The sequence below is a fragment of the Saccoglossus kowalevskii genome, chromosome 10 (genome assembly GCF_978046115.1).
Source record: "Saccoglossus kowalevskii chromosome 10, keSacKowa6.1, whole genome shotgun sequence".
Lineage (NCBI taxonomy): Eukaryota > Metazoa > Hemichordata > Enteropneusta > Harrimaniidae > Saccoglossus > Saccoglossus kowalevskii.
The window spans coordinates 26,589,235-26,615,441 of NC_140650.1; the positions used below are offsets into that span (position 1 = coordinate 26,589,235).

At 35.4% G+C, this 26,207-nt stretch overlaps 2 protein-coding genes and 1 pseudogene across 2 annotated transcripts; all 3 read right to left on the reverse strand.

The window, feature by feature from the left end:
- Positions 1-5,623: 5,623 nt before the first annotated feature.
- LOC146737994 (uncharacterized) lies at positions 5,624-6,986 on the reverse strand (annotated as a pseudogene).
- A 1,446-nt stretch (positions 6,987-8,432) lies between these two features.
- LOC146737995 (uncharacterized) lies at positions 8,433-13,145 on the reverse strand. Its single transcript, XM_085504655.1, has 3 exons — positions 13,052-13,145; positions 12,023-12,289; positions 8,433-11,105 (listed from the first exon to the last, which is right to left on the reverse strand). The coding sequence occupies exons 1-3, from the start codon at positions 13,143-13,145 to the stop codon at positions 8,458-8,460; spliced, it is 3,009 nt and encodes a 1,002-aa protein (XP_085360781.1). The 3' UTR covers positions 8,433-8,457.
- Positions 13,146-18,535: 5,390 nt separating this feature from the next.
- On the reverse strand, positions 18,536-25,164 carry LOC144350403 (uncharacterized). The gene is made up of 3 exons (XM_078008585.2): positions 25,047-25,164; positions 24,617-24,880; positions 18,536-21,355 (listed from the first exon to the last, which is right to left on the reverse strand). Exons 1-3 carry the CDS (start codon positions 25,162-25,164, stop codon positions 18,648-18,650), a joined length of 3,090 nt encoding a protein of 1,029 aa, XP_077864711.2. The 3' UTR covers positions 18,536-18,647.
- Between the last annotated feature and the right edge of the window lie 1,043 nt (positions 25,165-26,207).

Genomic DNA, 26,207 nt, shown 5'->3' on the forward strand with positions numbered 1-26,207 from the left:
TTATAATGGTGAATAAAACACGGGAGTTATACTGATTTACACATATACTGTTTTTAATGACCTACATTTTCACAAGAATGCGAAAATTATGCTGGAACATACCAGTTTCAAACTAGTTGTTCACTGCTGTATTATAGTGGCGGATTCAGAGGTGACGCAGGGAACCGTCATTACTCGTACAAATGTATCCCAAAGTTCAGCGCGGCAATGTAAACGTGCGACCCCCTAACTGAACATTTTGTACCAGCCCATGATTTAGTCCAGTATTGTTTGCTAGAACAAGCATTCACCGCGAGTAGATCATGTTTTCACCAATGATAAGTAAGAAATAACATGTTCCCGGCAAACAGCAGTGATGAAAAATTATTTTCATAAATCTATCCCTGCGTAATTCTCACATCATTTTCTTTGCGTGCCGATCAAAAACAGTAATTACCACTGTCGGTGATACAATAGAACATGTACCACTCGTACTAGAACCCTTAATATTCTGAAAACATATTTAGCAAAAACACTTCGATGAAAAATACTATAATTAAAACCTTTTAATTGTTGACAATTTCATTGCGAAATCAGTGGTATGCTCGTAACAAAACTCGTAATCATCATTGGCCTATTTTTCACACAGCTATAGTAGAACAAACCTAGCTACCATCTGTAATAAAAACAACGTGGTTGATATTGTCATTCATTGCCATATTTGGACATGAATTAACACGCAGCACGATCGTGAATAGTTATTTACAATCAAAATAATAGCGACCTGGATCACTGGTGACAGCTTAATAAAACTTAAGGTTGTATTGAGCATATTGTCTGATTATATAAAATACAAAACATACATTAGTATCCTTGTGTATAAGCGACAACAAGTTTTGACATGTTTGGGTGCAAAAGATCTATAACAACACCATACAATGTTTTTTTAAAGAACTGCTGTTTGATTTCATTCTAACAATACTTGGTCATTTCCACAATACCTATGCTATGGACAACATATATGTTTAAGTGAATTCGGAAAGCAAACTTGAAACGGCATTTGCTGATTGATTTCTTGACAAACTGGAGTTAATTCCCCCATTGGATTTTACACTCACAGTAAAATAAATAAATTTAATGGCAAAACCAGTAGTGATATCATATTAACAACAAAAGTGGCCTAGAATAAACACGACTCGATTCACTCGGTGTTTTATTTGATGTTCCCAACAAGTACCCTTACATTAGCTAGATCGATCTTCAACGGTTGTTTGTATTGGACACTTAAAGCAGGAGGATCGTCATCTGCGCACGTGCGGGAATTGAGTCCCAGGCGACGATAACAACACACGGTAAAACGCAAACGCTCATGGATAGACGCTTGTTTGTAAACAATGACAAGCTATGGCCATCTGATCTTAGTGCATTTAGATCAACGATCAACAGCTAGCAACAAAAGTTATCATTTTAGATTTTGGGATTGAAATGTTACCACTCAGATTGTCAGAGTCCATGTTTTGCATGTTTATACCGGTTCTTGCAATTGAAATGAGACGTTGTAATTGTCCGTACCCAGTCAATGTGATTGACTGACAACATGTTTTTAGCGTTTACTAAACATGAATTGTGCCAACAACTTGTGCATTCAACTATAAACAGGACTGTTGATTTTAATGTAAACACTTTTTAATGGTAAGATAATACCAAAGTATGTTGAATTATGGACTTTAAAATAAGCAATATAAACCGTTACAAATAGGTTATTTTAAACAGGATGGATGCAAAATATTTCTACGCCGGAAATGCATTCATAGTATGGTACAATGTTTGGTAAACAACATATGTTTCGTGTTTGAAAGAAAAATACGTCGACAAACTACCAATACTGCCTTTTCAAAAGGAAAACAAATTGTGCGTCCTTGCATATTGGTAGCTTCATTATTTATTCATATGAACATAGGATGAATTCGACGTTTGTCAGCAAATTACCAACACCAATCATGATTTATTCACCCGATAGACAAGGCTGTACGCATTGAGGTCCAAATATTGTATTTTGTATGTAAACCATTTTTTGTGTTGAAATTCAATTTTTGAATGATGACTGTGACTGTCGCTACTGTTTCTTGAGAACCTTAATACTAATTCTCTAATCATAATATCGTGTCAAGATCAGAAAATTTAAATATAAGTACCTTAGAGCCAAATGTCTGCCGTGATCTCGTTGAGGGCGGGAGAACAGCGAGACTCGTGTTTCTTTCTCAAATAGTGTCATGATGTGCACCGTTCTCCTTATCTATGTAACCATATTATTTGGATCAGTGAACGTAGTGATGGGAAAGAAAGAAACATTATTAAAGAATTGAATTTCTAATGGCTTATTATTCACGAACGATTTATTCATGTCATACATGCCGAATCATTATTGTAAATTGCTACAATATGTTAGAAAAACGGATAGATGAATCACCGCCTCCTCCCCACAAATTGTTTGGCAGAAAGGAGTTTCGTTAATATAAAACTATGCCTGAACATATGCCTCAATGTAACCCCCCAGTTTACAACGGGGAGGTAAGTAATTACTGAAACTGACTAAATTCACAAAGCTGTTAAAAGTGTTACAATTCAGAAAAGATGTGTGGTAAAATAAAAAAAGGAAATTAGGATGTGGTGGGTGATGAAAAATATCAAACAGCCAAGGAAATGTGATAGGTATTTTTTGATGTTTCGAAACCTTTCACTTAGGTAACCGGGATTCGATTGTTCCCCACGTTGGATTCACAAAAAAACACACAGAAGCTCAATTCGTGTCACATTCGATTCTCTGACTGCCTCGTGCTTCCCTTCCCGAGACAGCTTCAAATCACTTTTATTACTTGTCAACCATTAGCCAATTACAATAGAGTATAAGAGACTTTGAGGCGTTGCCTCTAAACAAACAGCCAATCACACGAAAGTTTTACACATCATAATACAATTGATTAATCGTCACTGTATTAGGAAAACCACTATCATAGTGTCAACGTCAGTTTATATTTATGGGCGCTAATGGTCTTGCAATAACATTCCACAGTTGACATCAATATACATCATTAGGTCTGGACTCCGACCAAGGTACCGCATAAGCTTGAAATCGCAAACTCATGAGAATGTGTCGACTGATCTCAACCAGTCCCGTCATCTGGCCTCATCATTTAACCGTTATCAGTAGATGTCATGGCAACCACCATTAAGCCGAAATATAAATTATGATAGAAACACAAATACTAAAGCAGACTGAGAATCTGCTGCCGCTAAGTGGCGCTATATATTGGTTGCTAAAACAGAGAAAACTGAACAGGAAACATATATATGTGCAGCAATTCACCAAATTTATACTGAAAACAAATTAACACCATTATGCTATATCATTTCTGTCCCGATTAGGTATGGGTTCTATAAGTTCAAATCATTGTCTAATTTCCACCATTTTTTAACACTAACCACTCAGAAACCAGGACCACACACTCTTTAAGACTTAACTGCTTAAAAATAATTTAACCTACACTCAACACGCTCAAGCTATCAGCTCTTTACAGTTTGCCGAAGGGGAATTTATGGTCAGTAAACACTGGTTTTCTCATTAATGAAAGGAAGCATCAGTTGCAACACGGACGCTGATTGGCTACTCGCCCCGCATGCTGGCTGTCTTCGAAACACCCTACGTATCGATCAAATGTAGGAGAAAGCAATTTGCGTTTTCATATCACTTTTCAATGTCTAGATACTAAGGCTTTTCATCATTATTATGTCGTCCACCATCTCGATTCACCAGCAAAGGATAATGGGTAAAGTATGATGTCATAGCAACTTTTGAAGGGAGGCAAGGGGGATAGCTGGTACAGGTTACAGAAAAAAAAATGAAAGTTCCATTTACAGTAAAAAAATAGGTTTTTACAAATTACAGATAAAGCAAATTACATTTTTATAATATTTTTGATAACTTGTGTTTAAGAATCAAAATTGGAAATTGCGTACGAATGAATAAAATAGCTGTTACACATTACATACAATACATTTTACATCTTGCCCATGTCTACAAATTTACGTTTTTTATTTATTTAAATTACATTATTACGAAAATAAAAACAACTGATTACAGCTTACGAAAATAACCCTTGCCAACCCTCTTGATATAAAACGCGAAACAAAATGACATGCTTCTCATCAGTGTGAGCACAGGGAGCCCAGGAACTATAATCAACTGTAATACGGAGTTTCTATGAGCGCGGGGGGGGGGGGGGTATCGGCTGGTATCTAGTGTAAGAAACAGACAAGGGATGAAGGCTCCAGCCAGCTCACATTTTTAAAACTCGAAACAACAGACGAAAAGAATAAAAATAAAATATAAAAAAATACCAGGTTGAAGAATATTATTTGCTTTTTCAAATTTCGCCAAAGCCCTACCTAAATTTTACCGATATCTGCAGAATAAATCAAGAAAACTACACAAATTTACTCCATTTAGGAATTCCTAACGGTTTGCCCGAACGCATGGCATAGTTGGAGGCGTGGCCTGTTCAGCATTTGTCAACAACCAATCACAAGACTGGTTACGAACCACATCGAGGTCACGACTCGGTTAGCCTTGCTCAACTGGTTCGTAACCAGTCTTGTGATTGGTTGTTGACAAATGCTGAACAGGCCACGCCTCCAACGGTGTCGTGCGTTCGGACTAACCGTTAGGAATTCCTAAATGGAGTAAATTTGTGTAGTTTTCTCGATTTATTCTGCAGATATCGGTAAAATGTAGGTAAGGCTTTGGCGAAATTCAAAGGAGCAACTAATATTCTTCAACCTGGTATTTTTTTTAGATTTTATTTTTTATTTTTTTCGTCTGTTTTTTCGAGTTTAAAAAATGTGAGCTGGCTGGAGTCTTCATCACTTGTCTACTTCTTACACTAGATACCAGCCTATACCCCACCCCCCGCTCATAGAAACTCCGTATTACAGTTGATTATAGTTCCTGGGCTCCCTGTGGTGTGAGTTGGCAAAACATTCTCATCTGTGTAAGTTGGCAATACATTTTTATTTGTGAGAAAAAATACATTGCACGACATGTTTATGCCCTCACATGCTTCACCCTAAGGCTGTATCAGCTTTCTACTATGATTTAAAATCACGTGACCAATGTATACGGCAAGGTTTTGATACTGCCATATATTTACAAATATGTCCACGACTGGCTGTATTTATATATTATTGTTGTTCCTGGGATTGTTTCTTAAATACTAGTTTTGCGCATATAAAATGCTGTAGTCAATATATTCACAAAGTGTCAGCAATTTATTCATGAAAATTAATTTTCAACCAACATTATATTATATCATTTGTTAAAAAGCAATGGTTGGTGATTTTAAAGCGGGGGTAGTCGGCACCTACTCATGCGTCAGATGGCCAAGCGTCTACCAATGAGCCTTTGCGTTTTTAGCGTGTGTTGTTATCGTCAGTTGGGACTCAATTCCTGCGCGTGCGCAGGTGACGATCCTCCCGCATGTATTGTCCATATATATTTTTCTGTATTTTATGCGACAGGGCTTCAGAATAGACATTAATATATTGTCAAACATTTCAATGCGTGGTGTCCAACAAAGTCGCTGTCACATTATAACAACATTTGGTTAAAATTCCCAGTGTTTGAACACCATCTCCCGACGACTACATTCTTACATTCTTCAAACGGAGAAGAAACTGAAGATTTTCTCTCCATCAAATCGAGATATTCAAAGGTTGGTGCAGCGTTTCTATTACTATCTTTTTTAATAGGCATCTCCACTAACTGTGTGCCAAGTTGTTCAAGATATGCCATCATAGACATACATCCCACAATGTTACTTGAATTTATATTGACTGACTCATGGAGACATCGTAGAAGGTTGGAATACTCTACATTGAATCTGTCTGACACATATCGCACCTTAGAATTTGTTGGGTACAGATCACTTGAGGGATTATCAATTGTTGGCCAAACCCCGTTTTCATAGAATGAAACTCGCTCACCAGTAAAATAATAAGGAACATCACATTTGGTAATAACATTCGTTGCCTGGCAATCATCCACTTCACTTCCGCAGGTTGTTAATTTTGAAAACATTGATGCGTAACTAAGGTGACAAATGTTTTCCATGTCTTTTTTCCCAAATTCTTGTAATGTAGGTTCATGAAGAACAATTCTGTATCCCATTACAATTTCCAGAAATTTGTAATAATGTGAGAGTTCGCCCAAAGAGTCATAAGGCTGAGTTGGAGAACTTCCCTCACCTTGTTCAGTTATTAATTGAATTGCTCTCCACGCATCACTGAGATTCATCACTGCAAATGGCTTTTCAACAACATGACTATACCATTGCTGTTCAGTAACTTGTTTATTAACATCAGCACAGGAAAACAGATTATCTTGAGTACTGGCAAGATAGTTAAGAGATTGCCATATATTCTGATAATAAAATTGTCCAATTGTGTCGTAATGATGGTATGGAATTTCTGTTTCTTCAGTGGGCTCGTGTGGGGGAGGTAAAGTTTGTCGAAATTGTATAGGTAATGTTTCATCTGGCTCCTCAATGTTAAGAAAGACATCCTCCACGAGATCAAGAGAAAATCGCCCAAGTGATACTGTAAGTCCTGGATGTACATTTCCAGGCAGTGTTGATGGATAACGTGGGATGACAGAACTTTCATTTAAGGTTGGACTTCCACATATACTACTCAGTATATTGGCTACAAGTGTCATGTGAAGCATTTCTTCCAAAACAACACTTCTTAAAATATTAGCTACTTCGGTGTTATGTCCTTTGCGAATTGAAAACAATGCACTGAGGTAAGGCGGAATTGTAGACAGTTCAATTTCCAACGCTGTTTGTAAATATCCATGTAACTCTTCTAAAGTTACGAGACGGCGTGTCCCAAGTTTAGGGTCATCAAGCCATTGATAGTTTACTTTTTGAAAGATCACGCGTTACGGGTATCATATAGAAACTGTCGATTATATTTATTTGCCACACTTGAAGCAGAATGATATGCGATTACTCTTCCCGTACATACATCCTTTTCTTTCTCATTTCACTACGTTGTGTAGTACTTTTGTCAGTTGTTTTGTTCTTCTGTTTAAAGCCACTTGTGTCAACAGATCTGCAGTTTGGTATGTCATGTCCACATGTATATTGGTGCACGAGAACAACACATTAGACTAGTACACCATAGTACATAGTTAAAATGTTATATGGACCACATGGTATAGATGAAGTGATGTCAGAGTAATTAAATACTGCTCCACATGTAGCATGCCTATACCAGACGATATTTATTCCCAAGCTGTCTGTTGAATCTTATGAGGAGTAATTGTCTAGAAAACCTTTGGTTTAATAGGTTGGACGAAAGTAATACAATATCTCTTTGAAAACCTAAAACTCTAGCATATCGAATGAGTTGAGAAATGTATAACATCTAGGCAGGAGAAAGTGGTGGTGAACATTTACGATAGTCAAATTAAAATAATGAGTTTATTTAATTAATTGTTTTCTTTTAAAGTTTGTAATATGGTCATCTTTGGCGAGACTATTCACTACCACGAACTGTAAATTGTCCTTTTGTATATAGCGTTATTTATTTGAACACATGTGCTTCATGGTATTTATTTCAACAAACAGCATTCGCAACCCAATACAAAAAATTTACAATATGATTGACTGAGAAGATGTGCATTTTGAAAAAAAGTGAAACCAGACACTGTTCCAATGACGATTTCATGTATTAGTTATATATATATATATATATATATATATATATACTTAATACAACATTGAATCTCAATAAAGACATATGCGACAAAGAGTGGGTGGGAATTTGTTTGCATTTGCTCAATTGTTATATTATATTATATTAAAGATAATGGTTTTGAACATGCCAAATATATAAACGAGTGAATGGGACATAATTTATTGTTAAAATCTCAGGAGGGTGATAATAGAAACAACTACTAATATGATAATTTGCATATTTGAATACATGCACATTATTAAATTTATATTAACTTGTAAATATACTGTGCATATTGTATCATTAATCAATCAAGTGAGAATTCTTGCAAACATTTCAGTCAGTGACATTTAAACAGTTTTCAAACACATTAAAATTGGACTTTGTGGAACCATATACCACTGGTCAACACTGGCCACATGATACTGACTTCACATGACTATACTATAAATGCTTGATTGAGACATGAACACGGTTAATTAGTCTTCAACACAGAGAATCCATCTCACCTACGACTTGCATAAAATAATTAACATTCAAACGAAGCTTGATGACAATTTCTTGTTCTAATTAATTAACCAATAGTAGTGTGCACTTAAATAATAATATGCCTGAATGTGTGCACTGGAAATCAATAATTGTATCATCAATTCTATGAATTTCTATTTTAGTTTATTTCCTTTGCTACTTTATATAGGTGTATTCAAAAGTTGGCGAAGCATGTTGCGGTTTATCTGGTTTTATGGGCATCTCCACTAACTGTCTGCCAAGTTGTTCTAGATATGACATCATAGACATACATCCCACCATGTTACTTGAATTTACATTGAATGACTCGTGGAGACATCGTAGAAGGTTGGAATACTCTTCATTGAATCTGTCGGACACATATCGCACCTTAGAATGTTGTGGGTACAGGTCACTTGAGGGATTGTCAATTGTTGGCCAAACCCCGTTTTCATAGAATGAAACTCGCTCACCAGTAAAATAATAAGGAACATCACATTTGGTAATAACATTCGTTGCCTGGCAATCATTTACTTCACTTCCGCAGGTTGTTAATTTGGAGAACATTGATGCGTAACTAAGGTGACAAATGTTTTCTATATCTTCTTTTCCAAATTCTTGTAATGTAGGTTCATGAAGAACAATTCTGTATCCCATTACAATTTCCAGAAATTTGTAATAATGTGAGAGATCGCCCAAAGAGTCATAAGGCTGAGTTGGAGAACTTCCCTCACCTTGTTCAGTTATTAATTGAATTGCTCTCCACGCATCACTGAGATTCATCACTGCAAATGGCTTTTCAACAACATGACTATACCATTGCTGTTCAGTAACTTGTTTATTAACATCAGCACAGGAAAACAGATTATCTTGAGTACTGGCGAGATAGTTAAGAGATTGCCATATATTCTGATAATAAAATTGTCCAATTGTGTCGTAATGATTGTATAGAATTTCTGTTTCTTCAGTGGGCTCGTGTGGGGGAGGTTGAGTTTGTCGAAATTGTATAGGTAATGTTTCATCTGGCTCCTCAATTTTAAGAAAGACATTCTCCACGAGATCAAGAGAAAACCGCCCAAGTGATACTGTAAGTCCTGGATGTACATTTCCAGGCAGCGTTGATGGGTAACGTGGGATGACAGAACTTTCATTTAAGGTTGGACTTCCACATATACTACTCAGTATATTGGCTACAAGTGTCATGTGAAGCATTTCTTCCAAAACAACACTTCTTAAAATATTGGCTACTTCGTTGTTATGTCCTTTGCGAATTGAAAACAGTGCACTGAGGTAAGGCGGAATTGTAGAGAGTTCAATTTCTAACGCTGTTTGTAAATATCCATGTAACTCTTCTAAAGTTACGAGTGGGCGTGTCCCGAGTTTAGGGTCATCAAACCATTCTAAAATAGCTGATTGTTTACTTTTAGAAAGATCACGTGTTACGGGCATATATGATGGATCCGTGATTGGTAAACTCATGGTAGCTTTTATCATTTCTTTTTTCCGCACCACATCTTCATACGATGCCAGGTTCAGAATACTAGTCATAGTTGGAAACATATTAGCATACATTTTGAAAATTGGGTATATGTCTTGGTACCAGGTTGGACCACCTTCCGATACTTTGTATGAAGTATGTAGTAATATAGAAATTTGAATGTTAACAGTAGATGATTCATCATTCTTCACTGTTGTCGAATTACCAATCTCATTTACAATGTCATAAACATACAGTTGACCATCAATTGGTCTTGGCGAACCAGGGTCGCTGCTATTTACATGGAAAACAGTTATTCCTGTTGTGCCTGTGTCTGCTATGTTTGTAAAACTCACAGCTTCCTCTGGAATATTAAATGGATATTTTACGCCATTACAACGTGTCACGTGGTTCGTAGCAGGATTTAATGTCAATTGCATACATTCAAGAGGCTTCCCGAATCGTGACCCAAATACTATTACTTGCCAATTATCCCCAGGATCGACACGAAATATAGAATCACCCAACACCCCAGTTGTTGTGCCATGGATTTTTTCTTGTAGCCCTATGTCTATGCAGTCACCAGTCCCAGGATCGATCTGTCGAATAAGCAATGGTCTCTCTTGTATCTGTTGAATTTGCTGCATGCTCAAGTTGCCATGTGTGGGGATCTGGACAATTCCTGCTGAGCATTCGTACCAATCATTACTTGTATACGGAATATCACCCAACACAATGACTGGTGTCATACAACTAAATGATGCGGCATCCACACTAACAGGATATACGACTTGTAATCGTTTATTTAATTCTGGATTGGGTGCACCTGAACTATGAATAAGTCCATTGCCAATATCTAACAATATTTTGCCTCTTTGGGGGAAAGCTCGAAATAGCGACTTTCCCATTTTTGTGCCAAATGGGTGGAGTTCACGGTGCCGAAGTGTATGAAATGGTTCTGCTGCACCAGCTATGCCAATAGTTCCAACTACACGTCCTTGAGAAAAATTACCAAAACTTTCACTCATTTCAAAGTAGTCCACAATCATACTGATAGACAGGGCATTTGGCTGTGGATATTGGGAAGCAATATCCTGCATCTCCCGGAGAATCCGATATTTGTCCATATCCTGATCCCATTGCAAATCCACTAATAGTGATTGGAAAACTGCCCCAACAGCTCCATCAGCATTTTGATCCGTGGCTTTCTTGAATCTATCTCTATATTGTGCATCAACATATCTGGCTTCGAACATATGTGGTATTTTAATATACATACCGAAGATAGACGTGATCATGTGTGCAGTATCTAAATCCGCCATTTTTGCATGAGGGCGATTGTAGTTACCTAGTATAAAAACAAAAGATAATTGTTACTATTGCACAATTCACATTTACTAAATAAAGCAATGATAGCTTTCGTTTGAAAAGACTGGACGATAATAGCGAGGGTCATATGGACTGGATACGATATGAACAATATATAAAAGAAAGGCTCTGCGCATTCCTATTGTACATTATAATGTCATACTGACTACTGAAACTGTTTTTGTTGCAGAACCAAGTTTAGTGTGACAATTTATTTGATTTCGCACAATATATCGCACTCTAAGTTTGTCTAAGTCGATACATGTTGAAACTTTCCGTATTTCACTTCAGTAGCCAGAATTCATTATGCATACATGAAGCAAATGTTAAATCAGATTTGTTCACACTTTATGATGTATTGACTTCTTTCATTATAGTACAATGATGGATGTTAGATCTATGCCATTTGGGCACACATAATGAGACTGAATAGTAAAAGTATTTTGAAATAAACGTGATTAAGAAGTTGGAACATCAAACAACACGTTTCAAACATTTAGCAAAACATTATCAGTCAGTCATTTCGTAGTAACCATTAAATAGAACCTTTGCAAACAAACAATATCAACATATCAAAACTTCCTATTAGAAAATCAGCGAAACAAAAATTAAATGAAGCTGGTTATTAAGTATGTGAAATAAGTTAATTGCATTCAGCCACTCACTGAGTTGACCCACTCACTGTTTATTTTTGATGTCCTCGAAAGCAAAACTTTCGTCACTTGTGCGCGCCCGGAAAGTGAGCAAATATAATCCAAACCTATTTCTTACGAATAATATGTGTCGTCATAAACAAAGGATATACCCGCAATATTCTAGCTGCATATTTCGAACAGCAAAATCTTCAGACAATAACGATTCAAATATATTGTGAAATATATTGTACTGTTGACTTACTTATAACAGGTTGACCAATCAATTCATGGTGTGGTGTGGTAACGCATTCACCATTGTCATAGCATACCGAAGTGATCTCACATCCTTCCAACATGAATCGTCCACTTCCGTTAGAATTCCATGATCTTATTTTAGGATTTTCCCGGATGTCTTGATCAAAACTTGTTATGTCATAGTTCTCACATTTATTGTTACCCGTAGGCGAGTCGGCTCTGAAGGAACCAGCAAAATGTATTCGCGGCCAGTCGAGATATGAGTGGCTACTCACTGTAATGAAAACACAACATTATATACATTATATAATCATAACCACAAATATTTAGTTACAGTGGATGGAATAATTATTCCCAACTTTACTTACAAGAATTTCTTCCATACACTATTCAGCAAGTTGCTATGAAATACTAAAATACGACCAGCCATATTTTGGCATATCACAGCTTTTAGAAGATACCTATATATGCCTATATATTTAGAAATAAACATATCAGAAAATCAGACACTTATGCAAATTTTGATTGCAACATTACTTGTGATATAACTAGTAAACAACATGTACATTTTACAATATATCTCTGAAGGATTATGGGAGATTATTTAATTTGAGTATTACTAGTAGTTTCATATACCAACTAAAATATGCGTGATGTACCATTTACAATTTTCCAAACCCCCAATGTGATGCGAATTCCACAGAATATGTAAAGGCCATGTAATAAATTGACTCTACAACTACTATCTCACTATTATACCAACGGCTCCCCGAAACAGTGAGTATATTGATAACTAAAAAAATATTCCATATGCAAACGCGTTCACTAATAGACTCACGTAAATTGCGATTCCTGTCTTAAGATAAACAAGGATCAGAACAACAGAAAAAGATTATATTATTGTAATATTAATATGGAATATCCCTTATAAATCTTAAATGAATTGAACGTGGAAGTTACGGAACAATTATCAGAGATAGAAAATGGACATGTATTCTGGACAATCCACACATAATGACAACTGAGCTATATATACCTGGGTCGTATTGAGAAGCTTGCTGCAACCAATCGTCCTTTTCAAAACTTCTTACGTACATGATAGACGACAACACCACTAACAACACCAACATTATTGTGTGTAGCATATACTTGGTAATTTCGGCTATTTGCATCAGGGCAGGAACAACATCAGCCAATTACCGTATCCGGTGGACAGCAGTTCGGAGACAAAATATCTCAATTATTTAAGTGTATTAAATAATGGTGCAAACAACAGATATGTTGTTACTGAAAGCGTGACATCAAAATGAAATTACAGAAACGAAAAGCGGATATTTGAAATGGCTTACTGTAGTGAATCATGTCTTAAAATCGTAGAGCGTATTATTTGCGGGTTGTCGTGACAAGCACTATTTTAAACGTACGTCATCCACTGTGTGTTCACTCCATTCGTAATTAGTGTTATAACTACCAAATGTATATTACAATACCATTTGACACTAGGTACGGTGAATAGACAACCACTTGGCATTTAGTACGGCGAAATCCCGAAACTATCTGTGGTGTTGTCATGGGTAAAGTCATGGGTATCCACGAGTCGACGACGTTGCGTGATGTATTTTGTATTGAGTTGATACCATTCGATTTCGTATTGCCTTGTATATTTCAGGGTTGTAAAAGTTCTCTGATATCAGCTTTAGGATTTCATGCTTACTTATTTAGGTTCAAATATATTATTGTACGAAAAGAACCAAAGCATCAGAAATTTCCCAAATACACTGAAACAGTCGACAAGCATTTGTTTTTGATTTTCAACAAAATCCTGATAGCATGTAGATAAACACATCAACATTCACCTCTTATATTGTAAAAACTTCATCAACTCATCAGCAGTGTTCTCTAGGTCAGCAGGCTGTGCCACAAAATGCATGAGCTTGGATGTGCCTCGTGTTGTAGTTTGTCTTCAGCGGGGAATGTTTGGCAGTACAACCAAATCGAGTGAATCTATAATTGACTAGATTAACCATATATCATTTTATAATGGTGAATAAAACACGGGAGTTATATTAATTTACACATATGCTGTCTTTAATGATCTACAATTCCACAAGAATGTGAAAATTATGCTGGAACATGCCATTTTGAAACCAGTTGATCACTGCTGTATTTACAGTGGCGGATTCAGAGGTGACGCAGGGAACCGTCATTACTCTCGTACAAATGTATCCCACAATCCAGCGCGGCAATGTAAACGTGTGACCCCTATACTGGACATTTTGTACCAGCCCATGATTTAGCCCATTATTGTTTGATAGAACAAGCATTTACGCTTATAAATACATACTCACGAGTAGATCATGTTTTCACCAAAGATAAGTAAGAAATAACATGTTCTCGGCAAACAGCAGTGATGAAAAATTATTTTCATAAACCTATTCCTGCGTCACATCATTTCTCTTGCGTGCCGATCAAAAACAGTAATTACCACTGTCGGTGATACAATAGAACAGATATCACTAATACTAGAACCCTTAATATTGAGAAAACATGTTTAGTAAAAAAAATCTATGAAAAAAAACACTATAATTAAGACCTTTAATACCACCTTAGATATTGTTGACAAGTTCATTGCAAAAACAGTGGTAACAATGAATTGCTCAATAAAATCAAAATAAATGTGACACTTTATGCTCGTAACAAAACTCGTAATTATCATTGACCGGTTTTCCACACAGCTATAGTAGAACAAGTTAGCTGCCGTCTGTAATAAAGAAACAACGTGATTGATATTGTCATTAATTGCCATATTTGGACATGAATTAACGCGCAGCACGATCGTGTGAAGGTTGCTTTGAGCATATTTCCCGATTATATAAAATACAAAACAAACAGTAGTATTCTTGTGTGGGCGTACACATTTGTTTTCAGTAATAGGACACCAGCAGTGTATAAGCGACAACAAGTTTTGAAATGTTTCGGTGCAAAACATCTATACCAAACACCACAACATGTTTTTTAAAGAACTGCTGTTTGATTTCATTGTAAAAGTTTATGTATTTACGAACGCTTTATCATTTTCACAATATCCATGCTATGGACAACATATAGGTTTAAGAGAATTTGCTGTTTGATTTCTTGACAAACTAGAGCCAATTTCCCCCTATTGGATTTCACACAGTAGATTTACTAGCAAAACCAATAGCGATATTAACATATCATTAACAAAAGTTGTCTAGAATAAACACGACTCGATTCACTCGGTGTTTTATTTGATGTTCTAAACAAGTAAGGGCAGTAGCTAGATCGATCTTCAACGGTAGTTTGTATTGAACACTTAACATCAACATGCCAAATGTAACGACTAACACAATCAGCTTATCAAATAGAAAATAGAAACAAAGACAGTCCATATTTTCAATTCCTACTTTGAATTTATCATTTGGTCTTCTGGGGCTCGTGACTACATTTTCCATAATTACAATAATGGCAGAAAAAAATAGTTTTATCTGAGCTTAGTGCATTTAAATCAACGGTCAATAGCTAGCAACTTTTCGTCCTTCCTAAAGTTATTATTTTAGATTTTGAATAATATGAAAATTTAAAAACAGATTTTACTGTAATCTATTTTCCCCATTTGGAATGTTCCCACTCAGATTGTCAGAGGACATGTTTATGCCGATTCTTGTAATTGAAATGAGACGTCATGATTTTCCGTGCCCAGTCAATGTGATTGACTGACAACATGTTTTTAGAGTTTACTAAAAATGAATTGTGCCAACAACAGGACTGTTGATTTTAATGTAAATACTTTTTTAATGGTAAGATAATACCAAAGTATGTTGAATTATGGACTTTAAAAAAAAACAATATATTCGTTACAAATAGGTTATGTTATTCGAAACAGGAGTGATGCAAAACATTTCTACACCGAAATGCATTCTTAGTATGGTACAAAGTTTGATAGACAACATATGTTTCGTTTTTGAAGGAAACACACGTCAACAAACCACCGGTACTGCCAAATTGTACGTCCTAGCATATTGATAGCTTCATTATATATTCCTATAAGCATAGTATGAATTAGAGGTTTGTCGGCAATTTACCAGCACAATCATGATTTATTCACCCGATAGACAAGGCTGTGCGCATCGAGGTCCAAATATTATATGTATGTAAACCATTTTTTGTGTTGCAATTAAATTTTGTAGCTACTGTTTGTTGAAGACCTTAATACTAATTCTGTAATCATAATATACAATAATTAAGCCCCGTGTCACGATCAGAAAATTGAAATGTGTACCGTTCTTCTTATCTATGTAACCATATTATTTGGAGCAGTGGACGAAGTGATGGGAAAGAAATAAACGTCTCATGGCTTGTTATTCACGAACAATTGATCCATGCCATACATACCGAATCATTATTGTAAATTGATACAATATGTTAGAAAAACGAATAGATGAATCACACACACGTGGGAAGTGGTTGTGAAAAATATCAAACAGCAAAGAAAAAAAAATACTGAAGCAGACTGAGAATCTGCTGCCACTAAGTGGCGCTATATATTGGTGGCTAAAACAGAGAAAACTGAACAGGCAAACATATATATGTGCAGCAATTAATCAAAATTATACTAAAACAAATTTAACACCATTATGCTATATAAGTTCAAATCATTGTCTAATATCGACAATTTCTTAACACCGACCACTCAGAAACCATGACCACACCCACTTTACAACTTTACTGCTTAACATAACTTCACCTACGCTCAACACGCTCAAGCTATCAGACCAACTCTTTGCAGTTTGCAGTGGGGGAATTTAGGGTCAGTAAACACCGTGGCTTGTTTCTCATTAATTTAAGGAAGCACCAGTTGCAAGACGGTCGCTGATTGGCTACTCGCCCTGTCATGCACACTATCGTTTTTTTTTCTCTCTTTGGTCGTTTATAAGACATCGACAACAATATAATGCACTGTGGTCGTAAGCACTGTATGGATGTTCTCGATGTTCTCGTTCGAGTCGCCGCATCGGGGTGCCCAATGCCGCCTCCAGCTTACCCAGTTTTCTATGTTTTTCCCAAATAGTGCAAGGTAAGCTTGGTTTCAGCAGAGCGTAATTTAAAAATAAATGTTGTACATTATACAACGAACCAACACTATCACATGACACTATATTACATTATTAGGATTAGGTCCACTGTGAATCTCGTCAGCTAAAACAAACGTTCGGACAGGGCAAAACGTTATATATAGTGTTGTTATTTTTCCTTGAATTATTATTAGAAGCAAAAACAATATATTTAATAATAAAAAAGTTATTACGAAAGAAAAGTATGAACACAGGCTGTATGGAAACATCCTACGTATCGATCGATACGATCACAGAAGTGAAAGATGAAAGAGCTCCACAAATGTAGAATACAATTTACGTTTATATACCATTTTTCATTCTCTATATACTAAGGCTTTTCATCATTATTATGTTGTCCACCATCTCGATTCTCCAGCAAAGGATAATAGGTAAAGTATGACGTCATAGCCACTCTTGATAGCAGGGGACCAGCTGGTATAGAATACAGGAAATAAAAACGGCATTTTACGTTTTTACAGGAAATAAAATGAAAGTTCCTTTTACAATAAAAAAAAGGTTTTCACACTTTACAGATAAAGCAAATTCCTAATTACATTTTTGTAATATTTTTGATAATTTCTGTTTAAGAATCAAAATTGGAAATTGCGTACGAATTACGACATTCAATTTGGAAAATGCTTTATACGCAAAATAATATTTTTGTGCAAATTAGGAACGAATAAAATAGCTAATCACATTTTACACCTTGCCCATGTCTACAAATTTACATTTTTTATTTATTTAAATTACATTATTAAGAAAATGAAAACAATATTGATTACAGCTTACGAAAATAACCCTTGATATAAAACGCGAAACAAAATGACATGCTTCTCATCAGTGTGAGTTGGCAAAACATTCTCATCAGTGTGAGTTGGCAATACATTCTTATTTGTGAGCAAAAATACATTGCGCGACAAGTTTATGCTCTCGCATATTTCACCCCATGGCTTTCTACTGTGATTTAAAATCACTTGAACAAATGTATACGTCAAGGTTTTGGTCTCCATATATTTACAAATATGTCCATGACTGGCTGTATTTATATATTATTGTGGTTCCTAGCATTGTTTATTTAATACTAGTTTTGTGCATATATATGTTGTAGTCAATATATTCACAAAGTGTCAAGAATTTATTAATAATTTATTTATTATCTTTAAAATTAAGTATCAACCGACATTATATCATATCATTTGTTACAAAGCAATGGTTGGTGATCTTAAAGCGGGGTAGTGGTCACCTACGCATGCGTCAGATTGCCACAGCGTGTCATTGTTTACATACAAGCGTCTACCCATGAGCCTTTGCGTTTTTAGTGTGTGTTGTTATCGTCGGTTGAGACTACCGCGCGTGCGCAGATGACGAACCTCCGCATGCATTGTCCATATATATTTTTCTGTATTTTTCTGCTTCAGATTAGACATTAATATATTGTCACTCATTTCAATGCGTGGTGTCCAACAAAGTCGCTGTCACAATATAACAATTTTTTGGCTAAAATTCCCAGTGTTTGAGCACCATCTCCCGACGACTACATTCTTCAAACGCCGAAGAAACTGAACTTTTCCTCTCCATCAAATCGACATATTCAAAGGTTGGTGCAGCGTTTCTATTACTACCTTTTTTAATAGGCATCTCCACTAACTGTCTGCCAAGTTGTTCAAGATATGCCATCATAGACATACATTCCACCATGTTACCTGAATTTACATTGAATGACTCGTGGAGACATCGTAAAAGGTTGGAATACTCTTCATTGAATCTGTCTGACACATATCGTACCTTTGAACTGTCAGGGTACAGAGTACTTGAGGGATTGTCAATTGTTGGCCAAACCCCGTTTTCATAAAATGAAACCTTCTCGCCAGTGAAATAATAAGGCACACCACATTTGGTAATAACGTTCGTTGCCCGGCAATCATTTACTTCACTTCCGCAGGTTGTTAATTTTGAGAACATTGATGCGTAACTAAGGTGACAAATGTTTCCCATATCTTCTTTCCCAAATTCTTGCAATGTAGGTTCATGAAGAACAATTCTGTATCCCATTACAATTTCCAGAAATTTGTAGTAATGTGAGAGTTCACCTAAAGAGTCATAAGGCTGGGTTGGAGAACTTCCTTCACCTTGTTCAGTTATTAATTGAATTGCTCTCCATGCATCACTGAGATTCATCACTGCAAATGGCTTTTCAACAACATGACTATACCATTGCTGTTCAGTAACTTGTTTATTAACATTGGCGCAGGAAAACAGATTATCTTGAGTACTGGCAAGATAGTTAAGAGATTGCCATATATTCTGATAATAAAATTGTCCAATTGTGTCGTAATGATGGTATGGAATTTCTGTTTCTTCAGTGGACTCGTGTGGGGGAGGTAGAGTTTGTCGAAATGTTAAAGGTAATGTTTCATCTGGTTCCTCAATTTTAAGAAAGACATCCTCCACGAGACCAAGAGAAAACCGCCCAAGTGACACTGTAAGTCCTGGATGTACATTTCCAGGCAGTGTTGTTGGGTAACGGGGGATGACAGAACTTTCATTTAAGGTCGGACTTCCACATATACTACTGAGTATATTGGCCACAAGTGTCATGTGAAGCATTTCTTGCAAAACAACACTTCTTAAAATATTAGCTACTTCGTTGTTATGTCCTTTGCGAATTGAAAACAGTGCACTGAGGTAAGGCGGAATTGTAGACAGTTCAATTTCTAACGCAGTTTGTAAATAACCATGTAACTCTTCTAAAGTTACGAGTGGGCGTGTGCCAAGTTTAGGGTCATCAAGCCATTCTAAAACAGCTGATTGTTTACTGTTAGAAAGATCACGTGTTACGGGCATATATGATGGATCCGTGATTGGTAAACTCATGGTAGCTTTTATCATTTCTTTTTTCCGCACCACATCTTCATACGATGCCAGGTTCAGAATACTAGTCATAGTTGGAAACATATTAGCATACATTTTGAAAATTGGGTATATGTCTTGGTACCAGGTTGGACCATCTTCTGATACAGTGTATGAACTATAAAGCAATATAGCAATGGGAAAATCAGTAGAAAGAAGCATTGGTATTTCAACCTCCATATGGTAAAAATACAGCTGTCCCTCTATAGGTCGTGGGTTACCTGGATTGTAGCTATGGAAATTAAATGAAGCAATTCCATTATGATCTGTTGTTGCACACAATGTGTGATTTACTGCTTCTTCTGGTTGGTTGTACGGATATCTTTTGTTGCCACACCAAGTTCCATTAATCGAGTTGTCTGGCTGCAATCGCAGCTGTAGCCCAATGGCGGGGTCACCAAAATACATCACAAATGCCTTAACTTCCCATTTATCACCAGGATTCACGCGCCAGACAGAATCGCCCATCACGCCAATGCTAAAACCATGGTAATGTTCCTTCAATATCACGTCAGTGCAATCCTTTGTCTCTCTGTGCAATTGTCTAATCAACAATGGCCGGTTGTGGAGCATATGTAGCTGTTTCAACGTCAAAATACCAGTTTCCGGAATTTGAACAATGCCAGCTGTCCGCGTGTACCAATTAGAATCACTGTAAGGAATATAACCCAGCACATCCACTGGTGTGCTACAATCAAAACGTGTATTTATTTCAAGAGGGTAGACCACCTGTAGCACTTCGTTTATGAACGGATCCGGATTTCCTTCTAGATTATGTGTAAGGCTATTACCGAGATCTATCAGTAGTTTACCACGTTCATACAAAACTCTGAATATTGACTTTCCAAAGTTGACGTTCGTAGAGTGAAGTTCCCTGTGACGGAGCATGTGTAAAGGTTCAGCAGAGCCCGCCACTCCAATTGACCCAACTAAACGTCCCTGTGAAAAATTACTGAACTGTTTTTGGTACTCAAAATAGTCTAAAATAATCTTTATTGATAGGAGATTTGGCTGAGGGGTTTGTGAACTGAGGTCCATCATCTGCCTAACAACAACAAGTCCTTTGTTTGTATCATCCCATTCCACATCAACCAGCAGTGATTGGAACACAACCCCTGTCGCCTCGTCGTATCGTCGCTCATGTACTTTGTTGAAGTTTGGCTCTCTTATAGATGACTCTAAGTATCTTCCTGTGAAAGTGTCATGCACAGTCAGATGCATGCCATATATCGTCGATGCTATGTGATAAGACGGGTCCAAATCTGCCAATATGGCTTGAGGTCGGTGTTTATTGCCTGTGTTCGAAAAAATAAACAAGATATTAATTATTTCATAGGTCTTCTGAAGGGTTGATTACGTTATCTTTATTTCTATAGCTGTATTTCAAATTAGTAGATGTAGATTATACACCACGAGATTTGTTCAGTCTTGTAAACCCAGTAATAATCTTACGTTTATGCGTGATCGTGGTACACAATATTTCAATTTAAGTAATATATAGGAGAATATAGAATAAATATTCAGTTACCATTTAAAATTAAAATAATTTTAAATGATTTTTGTTCAGTTGTTCATAAACAGAATTTTTTGATACATTTTTACAGTCATTTTATATTATATTTGATATATATATATATACCACTATTTCTGGCATTAAATGTCATTTCTTTTGGTAGATTATTTGTACATATCTTACACATACATTATATTTATGTATTTAAAGATTTAATACAAATCCCATGATGTTAGTTTGTTTAGTCTGAGTTCATATATGTTGTTAGTTTGTTCAGTTTGAGTTCATATATGTTGTCAGTTTGTTCAGTTTGAGTTCATATATGCTGTTAATTTGTTCAGTTTGAGTTCATATATGTTGTCAGTTTGTTCAGTTTGAGTTCATATATGTTGTTAATTTGTTCAGTTTGAGTTCATATATGTTGTCAGTTTGTTCAGTTTGAGTTCATATATGTTGTTAATTTGTTCAGTTTGAGTTCATATATGTTGTTAATTTGTTCAGTTTGAGTTCATATATGTTGTCAGTTTGTTCAGTTTGAGTTCATATATGTTGTTAATTTGTTCAGTTTGAGTTCATATATGTTGTTAGTTTGTTCAGTTTAAGTTCATATATGTTGTTAGTTTGTTCAGTTTGAGTTCATATATGTTGTTAATTTGTTCAGTTTGAGTGCATATATGTTGTTAGTTTGTTCAGTTTGAGTTCATATATGTTGTCAGTTTGTTCAGTTTGAGTTCTTATGTTGTTAATTTGTTCAGTTTGAGTTCATATATGTTGTTAATTTGTTCAGTTTGAGTTCATATATGTTGTTAATTTGTTCAGTTTGAGTTCATATATGTTGTCAGTTTGTTCAGTTTGAGTTCATATATGTTGTTGGTTTGTTCAGTTTGAGTTCATATATGTTGTCAGTTTGTTCAGTTTGAGTTCATATATGTTGTTAATTTGTTCAGTTTGAGTGCATATATGTTGTTAGTTTGTTCAGTTTGAGTTCATATATGTTGTCAGTTTGTTCAGTTTGAGTTCTTATGTTGTTAATTTGTTCAGTTTGAGTTCATATATGTTGTTAGTTTGTTCAGTTTGAGTTCATATATGTTGTTAATTTGTTCAGTTTGAGTTCATATATGTTGTCAGTTTGTTCAGTTTGAGTTCATATATGTTGTTGGTTTGTTCAGTTTGAGTTCATATATGTTGTCAGTTTGTTCAGTTTGAGTTCATATATGTTGTTCATTTGTTCAGTTTGAGTTCATATATGTTGTTAGTTTGTTCAGTTTAAGTTCATATATGTTGTTAGTTTGTTCAGTTTGAGTTCATATATGTTGTTAATTTGTTCAGTTTGAGTTCATATATGTTGTCAGTTTGTTCAGTTTGAGTTCATATATGTTGTTAGTTTGTTCAGTTTGAGTTCATATATGTTGTCAGTTTGTTCAGTTTGAGTTCATATATGTTGTTAGTTTTTTCAGTTTGAGTTCATATATGTTGTTAGTTTGTTCAGTTTGAGTTCATATATGTTGTTAGTTTGTTCAGTTTGAGTTCATATATGTTGTTGGTTTGTTCAGTTTGAGTTCATATATGTTGTTAATTTGTTCAGTTTGAGTTCATATATGTTGTTAATTTGTTCAGTTTGAGTTCATATATGTTGTTAATTTGTTCAGTTTGAGTTCATATATGTTGTCAGTTTGTTCAGTTTGAGTTCATATATGTTGTCAGTTTGTTCAGTTTGAGTTCATATATGTTGTCAGTTTGTTCAGTTTGAGTTCATATATGTTGTTGGTTTGTTCAGTTTGAGTTCATATATGTTGTCAGTTTGTTCAGTTTGAGTTCATATATGTTGTTACTTTGTTCAGTTTGAGTTCATATATGTTGTTAGTTTGTTCAGTTTGAGTTCATATATGTTGTTACTTTGTTCAGTTTGAGTTCATATATGTTGTTACTTTGTTCAGTTTGAGTTCATATATGTTGTTACTTTGTTCAGTTTGAGTTCATATATGTTGTTACTTTGTTCAGTTTGAGTTCATATATGTTGTTAATTTGTTCAGTTTGAGTTCATATATGTTGTTACTTTGTTCAGTTTGAGTTCATATATGTTGTTACTTTGTTCAGTTTGAGTTCATATATGTTGTTACTTTGTTCAGTTTGAGTTCATATATGTTGTTACTTTGTTCAGTTTGAGTTCATATATGTTGTTACTTTGTTCAGTTTGAGTTCATATATGTTGTTACTTTGTTCAGTTTGAGTTCATATATGTTGTTACTTTGTTCAGTTTGAGTTCATATATGTTGTCAGTTTGTTCAGTTTGAGTTCATATATGTTGTTAATTTGTTCAGTTTGAGTTCATATATGTTGTTACTTTGTTCAGTTTGAGTTCATATATGTTGTTAGTTTGTTCAGTTTGAGTTCATATATGTTGTTGGTTTGTTCAGTTTGAGTTCATATATGTTGTCAGTTTGTTCAGTTTGAGTTCATGTATGTTGTTGGTTTGTTCAGTTTGAGTTCATATATGTTGTTAGTTTGTTCAGTTTGAGTTCATATATGTTTGTTCAGTTTGAGTTCATATATGTTGTTACTTTGTTCAGTTTGAGTTCATATATGTTGTTAGTTTGTTCAGTTTGAGTTCATATATGTTGTTGGTTTGTTCAGTTTGAGTTCATATATGTTGTTAGTTTGTTCAGTTTGAGTTCATATATGTTGTTGGTTTGTTCAGTTTGAGTTCATATATGTTGTTACTTTGTTCAGTTTGAGTTCATATATGTTGTTAGTTTGTTCAGTTTGAGTTCATATATGTTGTTGGTTTGTTCAGTTTGAGTTCATATATGTTGTTACTTTGTTCAGTTTGAGTTCATATATGTTGTCAGTTTGTTCAGTTTGAGTTCATGTATGTTGTCAGTTTGTTCAGTTTGAGTTCATATATGTTGTTAGTTTGTTCAGTTTGAGTTCATGTATGTTGACAGTTTGTTCTGTTCGAGTTCATATATGCTGTTACTTCAGTTTGAGTTCTTTATATTTCGCTAGTTCAGACCCACGATTAATTCAATGGTATAAAACTTACTTATAACCGCTTTGCCTATTAAGTCATCTTTTTCTGTGACGCATTCGCCATTTTTATAACACACTGAAGTAACTTTACAGTCTTCTAAATAAAACCTGCCACTTCCTTTAGCATTCCACAATAGCAAGCATTCTTGTTCTCGTAACTTCTGATCAAATGTTTTGACATCATAATTATCACATACATTGTTACCAGTTGGTGCGTCTGCTCTGTAGTAACCGGCGAAATGTATTCTGGGCCAGTCAAGATAGGAATGGCTTTTTCCTGCAAATAAAATAACGATGTTTAAAGTACATACAAATATAATATAATACAATGTGAACCTGTCTGCTGTCATAGCATCAATAAATCTCATTATAGCGTCATTACGTAAAACATGTCATTCACACAGTTCACTATCATAGACTTTTAGTAGGATTGTTGTGCTTACCTGGGTGATGTTGAGAGGCCTCTGCTATCCATTCTTGTTTATTGAAGTCTGTCAAACACCGATCAAAAAACACTGTCAACACAACCACTATTAAGCCTTTTCTGTGTTTCGTCTTCATGACGAATGCTACAACCCTGGATGTATCACTTATAATAAAAAATAAAATCCGAGATGTGAAAAGTGAACACATAATTGTATTATTCAAATTAAACATGCAAAGACGAAAGGATGAAACTCTTTCTCCGAGATGCCGTGCTTGTTTTGTGCTCTTGTCAGTTGCTTACACACTTGTTCGTCCCAATGTTAAGTGTTCGTGGGCATGGAAATAGAAACGAATCTCACGTCATAATTACGCCCACATTACGATTGGTGATTCTGTTGCGTGCTATATGCTATCGACTTTTATTTGCGATGACATTTGGCGTCGAACGTTTGTGCTACGCAAGTCTATGAGAGGAATCATAGCCCTTCTGTGTCGATACAAATCTCAATATCTGAAAATAACAAATTTAATGACACCAAATATAATAGAATTGACTAAAATGCCATCACAAAGACTATGTTATTATGCCTAAACTTGTTGGTTGCAAACACAGCTGGTGTACAAGTGATAATAAAATGAAAGCGACTAATCTACTAGTTGGGGGTCTATAGACTTTCTTGTGTCTTTGTGACAGTATTTTAGTCATTTTGTGATACATTTAGTGTCATTACAATTGCTTATTTCAGACATACGGATTGTTATCCTAAATATAAAAGGCTCCCCTCATTATGAGATACACATGCTTCTAAATGAGCTACATCGTGAATTATCGAAATTACAAAAATAGCTAAAATAGGTAAAATGGTGGTCATTTTGAATACGAGTAATTATTGTGCTCGTGATAAATACAAATTTGATGAGCTACGAGATCAAGAGTCAATCTACTTTATGTTTGCGGACACAATTCGATCAAAAAAGGCGTCTCGCCTGCTGTGAATGGTGGCCCACCCCACAGTTCATATTGAAACTGTGGCTACTACATCATGTAGCTAATATTTCGGGCTCGTATACGCCAGTGTATTAACGGCAACGAGCAATACGTTGTTCATATACTTTATATGAAATAACCTTACCAAATAATAAATTCATTGATATTTACCTTGTTTATCCCTAGAGCT

Bases quoted from the DNA above. Each gene is read 5' to 3' on its own strand.
- LOC146737995 (XM_085504655.1), bottom strand. From the start codon at position 13,145: ATGTTGGTGTTGTTAGTGGTGTTGTCGTCTATCATGTACGTAAGAAGT. The intron at 12,290-13,051 runs GTATATATAGCT...TTTTCATTACAG, and splicing joins AGCTTCTCAATACGACCCAG to TGAGTAGCCACTCATATCTC. The intron at 11,106-12,022 runs GTAAGTCAACAG...TTTTTATACTAG, and splicing joins GATTGGTCAACCTGTTATAA to GTAACTACAATCGCCCTCAT.
- LOC144350403 (XM_078008585.2), bottom strand. From the start codon at position 25,164: ATGAAGACGAAACACAGAAAAGGCTTAATAGTGGTTGTGTTGACAGTG. The intron at 24,881-25,046 runs GTAAGCACAACA...TTTTATTTGCAG, and splicing joins GGCCTCTCAACATCACCCAG to GAAAAAGCCATTCCTATCTT. The intron at 21,356-24,616 runs GTAAGTTTTATA...TTTCGAACACAG, and splicing joins AATAGGCAAAGCGGTTATAA to GCAATAAACACCGACCTCAA.